General features: G+C 41.2%; 2 protein-coding genes across 7 annotated transcripts; one reads left to right on the top strand and one right to left on the bottom strand.

Moving 5' to 3' along the window:
• The first annotated feature begins 952 nt into the window (after positions 1-952).
• Positions 953-4,567, top strand: pgam5 (PGAM family member 5, serine/threonine protein phosphatase, mitochondrial). Of its 4 annotated transcripts, none has more exons than XM_068566854.1 (6): positions 953-1,460; positions 1,613-1,788; positions 1,957-2,082; positions 2,540-2,628; positions 3,522-3,652; positions 4,025-4,567. In XM_068566854.1, the coding sequence occupies exons 1-6, from the start codon at positions 1,231-1,233 to the stop codon at positions 4,173-4,175; spliced, it is 903 nt and encodes a 300-aa protein (XP_068422955.1). In that variant the 5' UTR covers positions 953-1,230; the 3' UTR covers positions 4,176-4,567. The 4 variants fall into 4 exon arrangements, with proteins under 4 accessions (XP_068422955.1, XP_068422954.1, XP_068422953.1 ...); XM_068566853.1 differs by having other exon boundaries at positions 3,519-3,652; XM_068566852.1 differs by having other exon boundaries at positions 1,957-2,084; positions 2,536-2,628.
• Positions 4,568-4,622: 55 nt separating this feature from the next.
• On the bottom strand, positions 4,623-16,723 carry ankle2 (ankyrin repeat and LEM domain containing 2). 3 transcript variants are annotated; one of them, XM_068566849.1, is made up of 13 exons: positions 16,635-16,723; positions 14,113-14,616; positions 13,173-13,367; positions 12,470-12,654; positions 11,813-12,001; positions 11,590-11,712; positions 11,103-11,166; positions 10,431-10,606; positions 10,222-10,328; positions 9,950-10,140; positions 8,901-9,762; positions 7,712-7,843; positions 4,623-6,635 (listed from the first exon to the last, which is right to left on the bottom strand). In XM_068566849.1, the coding sequence occupies exons 2-13, from the start codon at positions 14,603-14,605 to the stop codon at positions 6,425-6,427; spliced, it is 2,928 nt and encodes a 975-aa protein (XP_068422950.1). In that variant the 5' UTR covers positions 14,606-14,616; positions 16,635-16,723; the 3' UTR covers positions 4,623-6,424. The 3 variants fall into 3 exon arrangements, with proteins under 3 accessions (XP_068422950.1, XP_068422951.1, XP_068422949.1); XM_068566850.1 differs by lacking the exon at positions 16,635-16,723 and adding an exon at positions 16,514-16,534; XM_068566848.1 differs by lacking the exon at positions 16,635-16,723 and adding an exon at positions 15,543-15,654.
• Between the last annotated feature and the right edge of the window lie 92 nt (positions 16,724-16,815).

Below are 16,815 nucleotides of genomic sequence, written 5' to 3'. Positions count from 1 at the left end.
CAATTTAATACAACCCTCCCCTCTTTAGCTCTGGTTGAGAGACTGTTCTCGTTTGCAGGAATAATATTCCATCCGCACAGGAGGCTGTTACGACCAGACATATTAGAAAAGTTAGTTGTTTTTAAAGACACCTAGACTACTCAGTGGTTGGATCTCAATAACCAAAATGGATTATTATGTCATAAATATGTCAGTGTGAACCTGTATGAGACGCCTGATACTGTAATATAGAACCATGTGGCCTACCTTGCCACTGGCCAATGTAAGAGAGAAATAAGTAAGATACCATGCCCCTGGCCAAGGAACAGTAAGAGAGAAATAAGGCTACTCACTTGTTAAGTTACCTGTTTACTTTTGTATTGATTTGCTGTTTACCCTTTATTTTTATTATTTTTTTCTGTGCAGAACTTGATGTACAGTCATTTATTTAGGCTCTTTACATGTCTATAACTGTTTTAATTACACAGCAGATAGATCAGCAAAGCAAGCATTAGAATATCAGAACAATACATACATTTTATTCAGCTAAGCAGAAACTAAATCAATCATCAAAAGGGGAAGAAACACTACAGAAGAAAGTATATTAACGGGATTTAGGATTGGACACACAAGGCTGAAAAAAACAATGCAACTAATAACACCTAACTATCTATGTGAACATTGCAATATAGTGGAAACTGTAGAGCATATCATTTGTCATTGTCAGAAGGAGGAGATACATTTAAAAGGTGCATTAACCTTGGGGGCAGGAAAGGTACTCCAATATTTGAAAGAAACAGGATTGAGTGGAAAGATTTGGGCCACCAGATTGATATAGCTCCCTTTTTATTTAATTACATTTTTTATTTAAATCTTGCAATAGGATAGATAACTTTGGTTCACCCTCCACTTCAGTAGGTGGCGTTAAATCACCTTTTGTTGCATGCCATCCGCCATAAAACCTAAAAAGAAGTAGAAGCAGAAGACGGAAGCAGCATAAGCAAAAAAAGAACGCCACAGTAATGTTTGTAGGATTGTGTTAGCTTAGGTCTCTTGTCTGACCGGGAATTGTAGTTAAGAGCCACCGCCCTGTGCGTGTTGTGGCACAGAAAACGCTTTTTGTATCCCTCGATGGAGTCAGATTTAACAGTCAAACGCCGGGGAGACCTCGTTAGCTGTTAAACCTTCGTTACGGTAAACCAGTTAAGCTCAGCTAGCGTTAATTAGCAAGCAGGAGTTCGCTTCTCCAGGATGTCGTACAGGAAAACTTTAAAACTTGTGTGTGGCTTCGCCGGAGGCTCTGCCGTCCTGGTGCTCGCCGCCGCCGCCGCTGACTCCCGCGGGTACTTCGGCGAGCTGCGGGGAGAGGCGGCCAGTCGTTGGTCGAGATTTACCGTCCTTCAGGCGGCGCAGCCGGCGTGGACACCTGCCATTCACACACCAACACCGGCCGGACACGCGTGGGACTTTAACTGGGATAAGTACGTGTCTTTACGTGCGCTGTCCCGAGTGTATGAACATTGTCGGTAGCGTTGTTTCAACTGATCCTCGTCTTAAATCGCATTGGCAAATTAACCAAGACCGACAAAGCCAATTAATCTCAAGATCACCTCATCTCACCCTTTTTGTCCAGGAGAGAACCATCTGCACTGATTAATGGGAAGAAGACTAATACTCCAGCAGCTGAAGACCCCAGCTCCGAGCAGGACAACAGTAAACCAAAAGCTACACGCAACATCCTCCTCATCAGACACTCTCAGTACAACCTGAGCGGCACCGTCGACAAGGAGAGGATCCTCACTCCTTTAGGTAAGTTACTTGTTTGCACTCAAGTCACCTGCTAAATGGAATAGACGGCAGTGGAGAGTCATTTCAGTCAAACAGGTTCACACGTACATATTGATGCTTGGACCTAGCTTCAGTCAGCGTTGAGGGTAAATGTACATGTTTCAATGGCTGTTGTGTCTCCATTTCCAGGTCGTGAGCAGGCTGAGTTCACAGGCAAGCGGTTGGCAGCGTTGGGACTCAAGTATGACGTTATGATTCACTCCAGCATGGCTAGGGCCACAGAGACGGCAAATATTATCAGCAAACACCTCTCAGGTACTGGATGGATGCCATTTTTCCTTTTAGAGCTGCACTGGCAAACTGTTCTCCCCTCCCCCAAAAAGTTTATTTCTGTTGCTCTAAGCACAGTTTCTAGTTTCACTTGGATGCTTTTCATATGAACAACAACGATCTTTAACGTTCATGGCATATTATTTTATTTTATCAGCACATCGTGTGCTGATGAAATAAATATCAAACATACAACATAATTATACATCCTTGTAATGCCAGCATGTGTGTCACTTCACATATTTGTGTTCTAAATATCAATATCTAATTGTAGTATCCTCATGGTTTCAATGATACATTTCTGCTCGCCGCTGGTTTAAGTTGTTAGGCTACTCGTAACATGTTTATCGTTGTCGTACATTGTCACTTTGTTGTATATGTTTTTTGTATTTACAAATGTATATTAACATTTCTTCTCGCCCTGAATGCCATACGGGTCTAGGAGTGGATCTTCTGAGCTGTGATCTGCTGAGAGAGGGAGCACCTATCGAGCCCGTTCCACCTGTCACTCACTGGAAGCCCGATGCTGTGGTGAGAGAAGATGCATGCACTCTACCTCTACAACGGGTGGAGGCCTGATTTTCTATCTTTGCATATTCTTGTTTAGGTATCATTCTGCCCATGTTTCTCCGCAGTCCTGTGAAGTGCTTGTTCAGGCTTACAGCTGCAAAAAAATAATAACCAGCCAATCCATCAGTGCATTGCCACAGGAATGTGTCCTAGGAAGAGTTCATTTCCAAAATGCCATGTTTAAAGAGGTCTGGCAGCTCAGGATACAATTTTGTATTATATTTTACTAATTTAAATGTATATAACCAGTTAATAAATGGAACTTTTGGTTGACCCAATTGCTGAAATGTACCCCAATGATATCTAGCCATGCAGGGGAATTATGTTTCTTTTCAAACCATTAGATAATATTCAATAGCTACAAAGTGGGCCTTTTCCAGAAACACTGTTCTGGTTACTCTAGTTAATGCTTACACCTAGCTACCTTCAGTAAAATGTAGCTAAACAGAAAAGTGCTGTCTGTGAGGATTGTGGATTATCCATAGTAACCAGGACACTTTCCCCCCCAAAAATATGCTGCTGAGTTGTTTTTTTCTCTGGAAAACTCCATTCTCAAAATAGGAACTTAAATCATGCCAGCCTTATGACAGAAATACAAAGTTGGACTGTATTTCAATTCTATAATTATCCTGTGTAAACAGTTTCTGCCCTCAATGATTCAGTGCTGATTTAGCTTTAGTAGAAGTAACATTTTCCATATAGTTGGACTCACTCTGGAATCAAAACTCTTCATATGTACATTCCCTACAATGCATAGCAGCATCATGAATTAACTCTGTTCTGACTCAGGGGTTCAAACAGAACCCTTTAATTTGACAAAACTGGCTTTCAACCTCTCTACGATCCTCCAGCAGTACCACGAAGATGGAGCGCGCATTGAGGCAGCCTTCCGCCGCTACATCCACCGGGCTGACCCCAAGCAGAAGGAGGACAGCTATGAGATCATCGTGTGTCATGCCAATGTCATCCGTTATTTTGTCTGCAGGTTTGTGCTGCTGGCGGACCTGGTAATCCGGCGAGAGTGTGGCCTTCTTGCTTTGCTTAACCATTGTGGATAAACGACGTAGCATTGTTTTTCACAATATATTTTTGATTGAGTGTGTGCTTCACTCTCGTCATTGTGCTCTTAATGAAATTATTATAAGAAAATTTTGATATTTTCTACATACAAAGCTGTATGTAGCAGCTCTGGTTAAAAATTAACATTTAGTACATGTAGTTGGTTATGGCAAGGTTTTAAAATCCTCCAAATGACCATCTATAGGACAAGATTCCACACGTCAAATTATTTGTGAAATAAGTGAAGTGTAAATATAAAGTTGCTCTCATGCTCATACCGTTTTTGTTGTTCTTTTAGGGCTCTACAGTTTCCTCCAGAAGGCTGGTTACGTATGGGCCTGAATAACGGCAGCATCACATGGCTCACCATTCGACCGAGCGGCAGGGTGGCCCTCAGAACTCTGGGAGATGCAGGATTCATGCCTCCGGACAAACTAACACGGACCTGACAGCCTCACGCGTGGCAGGTTTCTGGGACTCAGATGTCGAGTCAGTTGGATGCAGGGTCAAAGCTCAGTTTTCTCCTTAAGTGTCTTGAAAATTACTTTTGATGTTCTTATTTTGTAATTGAACTACCATCATCGAATGAGAAACTCAGTGGTTGTGATTACTTCCGTGCCATAGAACGCCAGCAGAAGTGTTCAACAGCTGCTACTGAATGTAACTGAGGATTTTTTCATGAGTGACAGATTTTTAAACCCCAAAAAAAGTTGTATTTGTATAGCTGTTGTAAATGCAAATCTTGCTCTTAGCATTACATCTATCATTACAGTAGGCTGAAGTGTAAGACTTATTGTGTTGTATGGTGCAGCTATAGTAAATAAAAGAAAATGATAAATTCCTTTTTGTAAAATGTATTTCCTGAAATCTCAAAAATCACATATACACATGAGCAATTAAGTAGGGGTGATGTTTTATTGATTAGTTGAAAACAAATGAGGTCTAGACATACAGAAAGAATTCACCATGAAAGCTAACTTTTAATAAAGCACAGAATGCTAATAGCACAAGAAGCAAGTTTTAAGTGTTTTAGGTGCATTTTTGCAAAGTTCCACATTCATAAACATTCAGACACTAGAATCAGATCTGTTGTCACCTGAGAGCACAGGGATAACAAGACAATCTTCTCAGTGAAGTAGTTTGTGCTCTCGGATAAAAGGTTTAGTTCACACAAAAATGTACATTCAGAACACTTGTTTCTCTCAACCTAAGTAGTGTCAATCTGAATATTGAAAATGATTGACTTATTTTGTCCCAGACTTATCTGATAAGCCTTCATACAGCAGTGAATTCATCCCTAAGTAACATAATTTGGATACAGCAGGTTGTTGTACATTCACATTCCACCATTAGACGTGTTTTGAAAAAATGCAAGCACCTGCCATGTGTACATGAGTTTACTGGAAGCCAATTTGAACCATTAAAGAGCTTCATGACATAACTTGAGGCATTAAAGCTATATTAAGTGCCAGTTTTAAAATAAACACTATAAAGTGAGTGATCGGTAGTGAATACTGCCGATCCCACTGGGAATCAACTTCCAAATCTATGCAGCTCTCATCTAATCAGTTGGATACTCTGTAAGCATAAGGGAGTTTTTCATTCAGAAGTCAATAATAAGCTAATGAATACATATTTTTGTTTGTTTAGTTGTGGAGTCTCAGACCCCAAGTCACTTGATATAGCTTAAAGGTGGTCTCAGGCATGGCTATTTTAGGTTTAGCCCAAACAAGACAAATTTGAAAAGACATTTTCCAGATGAGTATTTATTTTGTATTCATGCTCACACTGTGGGAGATGCTTGTGAATTTAAAATATTTCAGAGAAAAACAAAACGAATTGCACAGTCTAAGGCCGCTGGTTGTGGCAGAAAGTAAAAGTCAAGACGTGTCCAGGAATTACCGAGAAAAGATGGAAAATGTATGCATTTATTGAAGAACAAAATAAAAAAACCATGGAAGATCTCAGTCTAATCACTTTTTCCCATGTTTGCCCTAATCATCTGTAAATCCTGCAGCCAGTGAGGTTGCCATGTCCAGATATTTCACGTAGGAACTAGAGAGTGTGTCCAACCTGACAGAGCTGGTTCATCACTTCAGAAAATTAAGGCAATTCCTGAACTGAGGAAAACATAGGAAATGGCAGTCGGTTTAAACACCATTAATAAAAACATTACATTTTTGTGCTACTGACCAACATACAAAAAGTTACTTTTAAAATATTGACAATTTACTTTTCTTTTAAAAGAACATCCTCAGTGACAGAATCCTGTTGAGGATTCCTCACTAAGGATTTAGTGATGGACTAACTTTGGGGAGTGTGGCTTGCATTCACAATATTCAAAAAAGTTGACTCAGGCTATGATACAGGTGCTTCACACTTGCCACAAATAACATTACCGTCAATTCAACATGGCCACATCTGTACAGTACATAAATTATCAAGATTTTTTTTTTCTTCCTTTTTTAAAGTCTTGAGTGTACATCACAACCCAACGTGATGAGAATTCCTGTATTACATAAGAGTAGTACCATACATTATTAATACAAATCTTCCAGACACTTGTGCATATTTCTGTTAGGTATAGGGTTTCTGAGCTCAGGTGTAGCCACCTTGGTACAGCTGGATTTTTAAATGGGAGAGGGAGGTTAGGGTTAGACGAGGGTATGGCCGTAGTCGGGGGGAGAAGAGTGGTCAGTTAGATCGCTGGCTCGTTCAAGTGCTTGAGGCGGATGCGCTGGATGTAGCTAGCATTGGCAGGGCTGTAACGGCTGGGGCTGAAGTCTGGCGAGGCGGCATGCCGGGCGGGACTGAAGCGACCGGTGGGAGACATCAGGCCGCTGACCGGTGACCCAAGAGTTTGATGTTGCATCCTGAGTCGTGGTTTTACCACTGCAGGGCTGGGCCAGCTAGACGACACACATCAACACCAGTCAGTAGTTGCTTTTACAATATCATTACCGAGCGACTAACTGAAAGGTAACATGAGTGACGATTTGACTGCCCCATAAAACAACCACAACCTCGCTGCAGAGGGTTGACAGGGTAGTTTATCAAAAAAAAAAGGAACTGAACAATTAGTTCACCTGATGCTAAGATTTATACCTTTTCTTTTCTGTTAGTAAAGAAAAAAAGCCCACATACTTTGATGCCATCATTAACAACTAAGGAGCCACGTCCTATAACTGCAGCTTCCCCCTTTTGTCACATTTTGCACATAAACACATTTTTTCATCTAAAGAGCCTCTTTTACTATTTTTGTCAGAGAGAAGACATTTTTCTTTTTACTAAGAGATGAAACGGTTGATTTTGCCTTAATGTACCATATTTATTCTCTGGAACAAAACACTCCACCCCCTGCCATTTCACCTTACAGCCAATTCCCAAAATGTCTTGAGGCTGTAATCACAAAACACTGTAACAGCAAAAGCTGAAAAGCCCTCTTTGCACCAGACATCTGTGTTAAATATATACTGTAATATATACTGTACTCACCGTACTCCCTTTTTTGTAAAAATATGTGACCATTATCTTTGCCAATTAGACGACTATTACAATCTATAGAGTGAAATTTTTCATTTCCTTTATCCTATAATGGTGTAGCAAGACTTTATGAACGACCTGTACGAACACAGTTAAGACTGTTCCAAATTTCTCTGCTGTGGGAATAATAAAGAATTATCTAATTTTATAAAATCAATTTTATTTTAATGCTTTTTTGACAATGAGTGTAAACGTAAATTTAGTAAACAATAGTCAAGAGACAAACAACAGAGGTCATGCATTCATGCCAAAGTTAACTGTGAAACTGAAATGTTTCCCCCATATAATAAATACTTTTTAACATTATTGGGGCTATAATCTGATAATCTGATTTAATCAGCCACTGAGACCAAAATTCTCACTTTTTAGGCCAGGTCAGGATCAGGTACACAAAGGAAAACCAATAATAGAGAATAAAATGCATCAGCCATGCCTATCCTACCTCTGCATGTCTGAGGCCGAGTACGACTTCATTGTGCTCTTCCACTTGAGAAGGCTGGGATACTTCTGGGGATCGAAGTCTAAGCCTTCTATTGCTGACAGGACCTCTCTGTCCAATTTAGATGGTGAATCCCTGGAAAAACATGAATTAACAAAATGAATCTAATGTCTTATCATCAAGTATTATTATGATGGTAACACAGAAGTTTGGGATAATTAAAGCCTTTTTCCACATTCCCCAAATAGCATTCAAATTCAAGTGTGTTGTCAGCTGATGTTGCAGTATACATCCAGGTCCATACATATTTGGACAGTGACACAATATGTCTTATTTACACAACTGCAATGGATTTGAAATGACTCAAGTCAATGTGGTTGAAGTGTAGACTTTCAGCTTTAATTTGATGAATGTAACCAAACTATCGCATCAACCATTTTTACACAGTCCCCCACATTTTCAGAGGCTCAAAAGAAATTGGACAATTGTCGAACAAATGGTTTGATGGCCAGGTGTGGCCTGTTCCCTCAATATTTCATAACAAATTTAGCAGATAAAAAGGTCTGCCGATTAATCAGAATGAGTTTGCATTTGTTAGCTGGTCCAGTGAAGTCACAGCGGACCGGAGGACCAGAGAGGTGTCAATGCAAGTGAAGGAGGCCATGAAAAGGCTGACAAATTACACAAAGCTATCAGGCAGATAGCAGAAACGTTAGAATGGACCAAATCAACACTTTGGTACATTCCTAAAAATAAAGATTTTCCTCCAAGTGTTACAAATTATCATTATATTCACTATTAAGTTAGCTCGTCCAATTACTTCTGAACCTCTGAAAATGTGTAAAAATGGCTGTAATTCCTAAACAGTTAATGCCATATGTGTGTTATATCCATTGAAATAAAGCTGAAAGTCTACACTTAAACCACATACTGATTGCTTAATTTAAAATCCATTGCAGTTGTGTAAATAGGCTAAATTAAAAAAAAAATGTGTCACCGTCTAAATACTTATGGACCTGACTGTACTTTTCCGGCATAGTATTAGAGACTGCAGCACGCCAAAAATATCAGGCAAGACACGCTACCGAATATTTTGACGATCATCTTGTCAAACATTATCAGAAACATTTTCTATTACAGCATCTATAAGGTATTTCAACAACATCATGGCACTCCACAGAAAGACACTCACCCGTCAATGAAAAGTCCTCTTCTAATATGTGGCGGGGTCTTCGGTAGGAACTCATTAGAGTTATCGAAGGACTTATAGGAGGACCCAGAGGATCCTGAGCTGCTCAGGTCCCTCCCTCCATGGTCCCATGACTTAGACCGAGCACAGAAGTTGCGTCCCCCTGATACTGACCCCCTAGTCCTGCCCAAGACCTTCAGATTCTCCTCTGCTTCAAAGTACTCCTCTGAGCTGCCGCTGCTGCGTCTCTCCTCTGCCCCTCTTCCCTCTGTTCTCCAGCCTAGCCCTTCCACGGTTTCACCATCCTGACTGCTGTGACCAAGAGATAGGCGGTTCAGCCCGGAGCTGAGGTCTGTGGCTGAGGAGTCCCGGACCCCCTTGTGCCGGCTCCCGCCACTGCTCCTCCGCTCCCTGCAGCTTGTGGTGCTGTCTAGCGGCTCTAGCAGAGACATACGCTCAAACTCGACCATGAGATTGGAGATGGGGGATAGCAGGCAGGAGGAGGACGACGTAGAGGTGCGAGGAGTCACCTTGTCTCCATTGTGAGTCCCCTCTCTGGAGGAGGAGCACACCCCATTTTTGCAGACGATGCCAGGCGTCAGAAGACTGTCGTCACAGCAGGACATCAAGTCCTGCTCTGCTGCTGTCTCGATGAGGTCATCCCCGCGGTGGTGCAGTGTAATGGGCAGGATGTGGAACTCGTGGCCACCCACTGCTCCCTTCAGGCAGTCCTTGGATGCAGCGGAGGAAGTGATGCTGGTGAGTGCTGCATTCTGCCGGTTCTTCATCTCCTCAAGGCTAATGTCATCACCCTCGTCCAAGAAGGCGCCAACAGAGATGGAGTTACAGAACTTTTTGGGCTTGCCTGCAACCGGGGTTGATGAATGACCAAAACAGATTTAAAACTTGTCATTATTACAGTATAATGTTATTATATGATTCTTAATGGCAGGAGATTATGCCGCCCTGCAAAATATTTCCCATGTTCCTTTGCAGCGTATTTTTGTGTTTCAGAAGTCGCAGCTGCTCAGATATGATACGGGTGAAGGTACCTGGAGAGGGGGTTTTGAACCTGTTGCTGGCCTCATTCTCCCCAGCCCCTTCATGAGGCCGTTGGCTGAAATCCTTCTTGCTAAGGTACTCGTCCAGCTTGCGAAGCCCCTCAGTTGATGACAGATCCACAAAACTATCAAGAAAGTCCCAGTACTCAGCCCATGGATGGCCCATCTCATGAGCCAGGTCTCTGTAAATAAAGGATAACTTATCATTTAAATTAAGAAACAGTTGTGAAGACAACATAAGCAGAATAATGTCGTGAACGTACCTGCCCACTCTCTCTGCCCCACGGTCAGGATCAGACTTCAGGATGTGGTGGAAAAGGTCCGCCCTGTCTCTGGGCGGTGTTTTCCAGGACCGACGGAAATCATCGGCCTACAGGAGAAAACAATATGTGCTAGTTACTACATTTTTTAATGTAATGTGGAGACGTGGGACTTTAGTAAGCATAGACAGGTAATTAAGTTAAGAACTTGCTTTCGAAGGACTCAGAGGGCCAGCAAAGGCTGTCACAGCCATCACTGGATCCATTGGGCTTCTTGTGTGCCGCTGGGTCAGCGAGAGACTTTCTGAGGACTCAGGTGACCACAGACCACCAATGATGGGCTGAGAGGTGTTGTCGGTTGCCCTCAGCAAAGGGATATAGCAGCGGTCTGTGAGACAACAGAAAGACATATATTTCACATATTTTCATTGAGGGTGGCATCAGTGGGAATCCACCCTTATGTGGCAGTGTATTTGAAAACAAAATCAAATTCGGCACCTTGTTAAATGTCAGAATGCAGCACTTCATACCAAATGCCATGCGCTCTCTCTCTCTGTCAGTACAATACCAGTCTAACACCGCAATTGTGAGAAGATCCAACTTTTTTTTTTTACACTCCAGACCGACTCTCAGGGGGTTGAACAAAAACACACAACTAGGGCTGTAACGTTATTTGCAGTACAAAATTAGCAGCAATCTATTTAATAGTACCCGCAGTTATATAGCACCTGAACCAGCATAAATCTATAAATATATGCTTCTATTTAATCAGGCCTCTCTGTGTGAAATTACACTAAATGGCACCTGCATGTGTCCTCCAGGAAGCAGGGGAGAAGAGGAAGACAAACTTCAATATTTTTTAAAATGTGTGCGTTTGACCTTACCCTCCAAATAGTCAGTTATCCTCTGCCTCACTTCTTGGGTTTTATTTTTTCTGCTACAAATAAGCTGTGAAAAAGAAAAAACAATGAGTAATATATAGTGTATGCAGCTGACAACATACAACTGTTGCTGGATTAGCTGGGGAAAGAACATGCTCATGCTCATCTAATTTTAGCCTTCAATGTGCAATGAGTGATTGTTGCCAAAAGATTAAAAAAAGCAAGCTGAAAGGTCACGGTCACTTCAAGACCTGAGCGAGCATAACTGTGCCTCCCATCAGCAACGACTGCCAGGATACCAGTGTTTAGCAGTACTGTGCAAGGCCGAGTAGCTGCTAGACAGCTTCCATATTGTCACATTCATGAACACTTGCTGTGTAAAAACAACCAGCAACAACAAAAACAACAACAACCCAGGTCATTCTGAAGGTTCTCTAACTCATTGGGCATGTAACAAAGTTCAATAAGGGTTAAAAATAAAACTCCTTACATCAACAGGCTTTTGGCCATCCTTGTTCTTACAGTTCTTATCGCTGTCAGGATGCGAACACAGGACATTAACCACGTCTGGACACCCAAACTTACAGGCAAAGTGGAGTGGTGTTTCAAAGCCCTGGAACATACGGACAAACAAAATGAACATAGCCCCATGAACATTATTTTTTAAATAATCTTACTTAATCTGGTTTTGCTGGTATGGTAAAATAACTTACAGCCTTATCTGGAGTGTTGAGGTAAAGATCTACAATGTAGCGGATACGTTTCTGCAGCATAACTTCCTGGTCGTCTGGATACATGAGGCGCATAAACTCCGGGTTTTCCAAGGTGTCCAGCAGCAGCTGGGCAATTCCTGCCTGGTTCTCCTTGGCTGCCACGTGCATGACGTTGTACCGACAGCCCTCCTAACCAGACAAAACAGTGGAACAACTGTATGGATCAGGACATAATCCTCTTCCAGCTCCTGTCAACAGGAAATTATGCTTAATTTTGCCTAAAAGCAGCATCTGACCTTGACATCACCTGCTGATGTTAGGGACTGATGCACAAACATGCACTACAAACACACACTAAATCATATGTTGTCTTCATCATGGCAAATGCAGGCTTGACATGGGCATACGCTAAAAGGTTGGCACTGATGTGGAAAAGAAGTTCATGTACCAACAAATGTCAACATCCTAAGTAAGGCTAATGCATTGCTATAAAAAGTACACAGAGTTTGAGATATCCCAACAGTAGTACTCAGACAAGCTCAAACAATGCTGCTAGTTTTTAATCAATTATGTTTAAGAAAATTATTAATAAAGTTACAATAAATAAACAATCCGAGACGGAGCACACCAAGAGATTACAATAAATTAAATCTTCACCTGCACAATAGTGGGATTATCCCCTGAACCAATGAGATAGCGTGGGTTGCTCCAGACCAGTTCGCCAAAGGTCACCTCATCGCTCTTCTCCACAGCTTTCCTCAGTTTGGCGGTTAGGTCTTGGGTTCGTGGGCTCTTAAAACTGTTGGCCCGCTCCCGGTTTATGGTATCAACCTCCATGTTGTCTAGTGTAGCACGGGAGAAAAAAGTGAAGGACAAGCACTGCTGGTAAAATCTCCCACTCTTGTTTAGGGCTGGTGAGCTCCATGCATCTGTTAGCGTCAACTACTATTGGCCTGACAAAACTTAAAAAGAATGATGTATCTCAACACTATAGTGAGTAGTCATGTGGATATATTGTTCTACCAAAAAACATCTGCTTTTCACTACTCTATTTGGCAATAGGCACTAAAAGACTAACTTGCAGAAAATTTGATAATCAACACGTTATGAAAATGTAAAAATGGTCTTGCTAATGGAAGGGGGTAAAGTGCGACCGTTTGGATGACTCTATTGGGCAACTTGTGGAATATAGTGTGATTCCTTTAATTATTAAGAGCATCATAACGACAGGAAACAATTGTATTTTAGTTTTTAATCCTGGTGCTCACTATTGTGCATGTTGTGCTGCAATGACTTGAAGAAACTCAAATTGAGCTATCGATTAGGGCTATTTTTAAAACAGATAATTGTATCTACTTACCTTTACAAATGACCAGGCCTGGTTTGACAGGAGATACACAAGCTGTAGATTTGTTGGGAGAGGGGAAATAGTCACAGATCCCCTTGGCAAACTTCTCAGCATCTTCACGGTTGGGGAAGGCTTTGAAGCGGGCTCCCTTCATCATCTTAACAGCTTGAAGGGCATCTTTCTTATCCGTGTACACATGTGCTCTCTCTACAGACAAATGAAAACCACAGAGAATCAATTTTGATCCATAATCCATCTTAATTTTTTGTTTAATTTATTACTGTATTTTACTGTGACTTTCAAACTGGTGGTTAAAGGATTTCTTTGCATTCTGTTTTAGTGATATTTTCACTTCTGTTGAGTCAAAAAAATAAATCTTGCAACAATCATATTTTCAGGGGGGATCTACAAAGTGCCACTGCTTTTGTAGTCGCAATAAAAGCCACGTAACGTTACCAGCATAGATTTTTGTGGTAGCTCAAGATTAATTTTGATCAATACTCTGTTCACGAAAGTTCAGAAGCCTTGATGCCTAGCACCAAAGAAATAATAATAAATGTTTTCCTTCACAAACTGTTCAGACTACAACAGCAGCAAGTTCTCTAAACAAAAACATAAACTGGACAAACAGTAGATATAAAAAATAAACCAACAAGACACATGATAATCTTTTAGACTGGACTTCAGACTTAAGTCAACTTAAGTTTCACTCGTGGAAAATAGAGCTCATTCCTCTCCGATTTATTGAATTCTGACAATGTGAAATGATACTGGCTTTACAATTTTATACCAAATCTAGTCATGGTTTACGTTCTTTACAGTTTTCATCTAAACTCTTTCCTTCAATTCCCAAATTCAAGACCACCTGGCAAGTGATCATGTGCTATGACACAAACTCTCCATATGCAACACAGTAATTTGTTAGATAAGTAACATGCTGAATCTGTCTTACCATTTCTAGACAAAACGTCTTCCCACTGTGGACATACTCCAAAATAAGAGGGTGGGGATACTTGTGCCAACTTTGAAGGTGTTTCCGTTTTGCAGTTAGAGTTACTGCCTTTCGCAGAGCTGTTTGAGGTTGCATTTAAGGATATCTCCTCTTCCTCTGGAGGGTTGAGACCCACACCATAGCCAAAGTCCAACTCTTCGCCGGATGCCTCAGCGAGATTGCTGCTTGTGGTGGGTGCAACTGCTGAATTGGCATGTGACATAGGTTTGGCAAAAACTGCATTGGAGGCCGCACCGCCCAAGAAACCTTCTGAAGAGCTGTTGTCCGATTCAGTGTCACTGTTCTCTGGCCCGGCCAGGACTCGAGCTAACTTTCTCTCAAAGGTGGCTCGGGTGGTAGCTGTGATGGGACCACATTTGAGGTCTGCTCGTGCAAACTCCTCGCGCAGTTCATCAGCACTTAGCCCCCTCAGCCTGCTCAGAACCACCTCCATGCTTCAGCTCCCTACAACATAAAACACAATAGACTTCAGCAACTATCACCAGCAGTTGATGATGTGATACTTAGTTTTTTCACAGAATATCAAGAACCATGAGTCTAGTTTATCCAATTAATACTTCAGCACACCTACTAAGATATAATTCTTGCAGAATTATTTCCTAACCACGTATGCCACCTACAAATGTCAGTTCCAGGTAGACTATAATAAATAACAGCTCCTACTAACTAATCCAGAAATATATGAATGTATACTTGCCTTTAAACACGCTAGACACATAAATTGGCCATTACTCATCAACTAATAATATTAACACATAAATCAAGACAATGGTCAGATTGGCAAGAGTCAAATAAATGACAAAGGGTTCTTTGTTAAGCAAGCCATTAGCCTGCATATTAATCAATGCCATCCTTACTACTAATTTTACTCCAACAAGCTGCCACACATTGTAAAATATAATACAGACTCATTTTTACCAACAAGTAAATCCCTGTCTTTCAGTGTCAAGTATTTGCAGGTAGGCTGCACACATATATTACTTAGTAATAATTAACACATTAATAATCCAACACTTTAAATATTATCAGAACATAGTGGGACTAGCTTCTGCGAGCTAGCTTGCTAACCAACAAGCCAGCTTTGACAGCCGGGGAGCATGAGCGAAATTGCTCACTTGAAAATCTAAACCGATAAGAGTAAAGTACACAACTTTAGGGTAAAATATGAACGATTACAAATAAATAGAAAAGTGCATACATTATAACGATACGAGTCGGTTCATTCGCATGCTGTCACGCCCAAGTATGCCATACGAGGTGGATTTTCGGGATGTAACGCAACAAATTTGATACGTCTTAGTGCTGAAGATGTCGATAAAAAGAAAAGTGTACGTGATGGCATCTAATAACAAATGTGTCCCTATACTTACCATGGAGCATTTTTATTTTATATACGCGGAGCTGAGGGAAACCGTTGTTAGTTTTGTACAGATAAACTGTTGGATAGACACAAAGCTGGAGACGGTCTGGAATAGTCTCATTGTTTACAACATGTTCTGCGCATGCTCAGTTTCAAGGGAGGGCGCACGCTGCATTCCAGACCTGTGGGAAAACTTAAACATGAATGACCTGAGGGTGACAGGCACCGAACATAAGGTGAATCGTCACATTTCTCTCTAAAACACGAAACATAGATATAAAGATTATTTGCAATCGTTACTTTATCGCAACGAAATGCAGTGCAGTGTCATGACAATGACTTGTAGTCCCCACAACAGAGACATACGCTATCTTAATAGTCTACTTCTCTCCAATCGCATGTAATCGTACGCTTGCTCGTGACAAGAGTTGCACAGGAATTGAATGTTTTGGGATCTTCGCTGGCTAATGATAAAGGACGATCAGAAAAGCTCCGTTTAATTGTATGTCCAGGACGTCTCTTATCTTTACGCACTTTCTCCGAAGGCTTGAATGTAGCATTATACTCTCCCATTGTAGACGTGACTAATCCAAGGAAACGATAACATAGCAAACTTGGGTCTATGTTATTGTGGTCAATAACAAAATCCACCAATTTTAAAAGAACGAAATAACAAATTGGTGGAAATGTAGTGGCGATATAGTCACCCCACTAAAGAATATTCGTTGGCACAAGCATGCAGGCCAACTTGGTCAAGCATTTATGAGGCAAGCCAACAAGACATGGCGATTCTCCAGATAGTCATAGACAAACCAGAAGCAACATGTACAAGAACATATCTTTATATGTTAAAGTTGGAAAGAAATAAAATCAGGGCGACGTCGTTCGTTTTACAATCAGTTTTCGGAAGCCGAGTTTGACAAGCATGCTAGCAGTCATTAGCCACTTAGCAAGGAAAGAAGCTAATCACCCAAGACTCACGTTATGAAGCACTGCAAGAATACCGTTCCTGTATTTTTACTAAACACATAGCCGTTAAGCAATCATCAACTACAAACCACTGTAGTTCAACATAATATCGTTGTAATAGCGCCATGCCCACCTCCTCCTCTCTCCCCCGGCTACTGTTGCTAGGTGTCTTCACCGCGATGGTTTCAAAAAGCGGAGAGCGAGGACCTCGTTCAGTCTAACAGAGTGCCTGATCAGAAATAACTACTTCAACGTGTGTAAATGACATACGACTTGGGATATATTTAGGTAGTTGATGTAGATAAACTATAATG

Source organism: Clinocottus analis, unplaced genomic scaffold (genome assembly GCF_023055335.1).
Source record: "Clinocottus analis isolate CAN_PGR_092001 unplaced genomic scaffold, fCliAna1.0.p SCAF_7, whole genome shotgun sequence".
NCBI lineage: Eukaryota > Metazoa > Chordata > Actinopteri > Perciformes > Cottidae > Clinocottus > Clinocottus analis.
The sequence above is the reverse complement of the archived record's forward strand: the minus strand, read 5'-3'. Positions and strand labels throughout refer to the sequence as shown.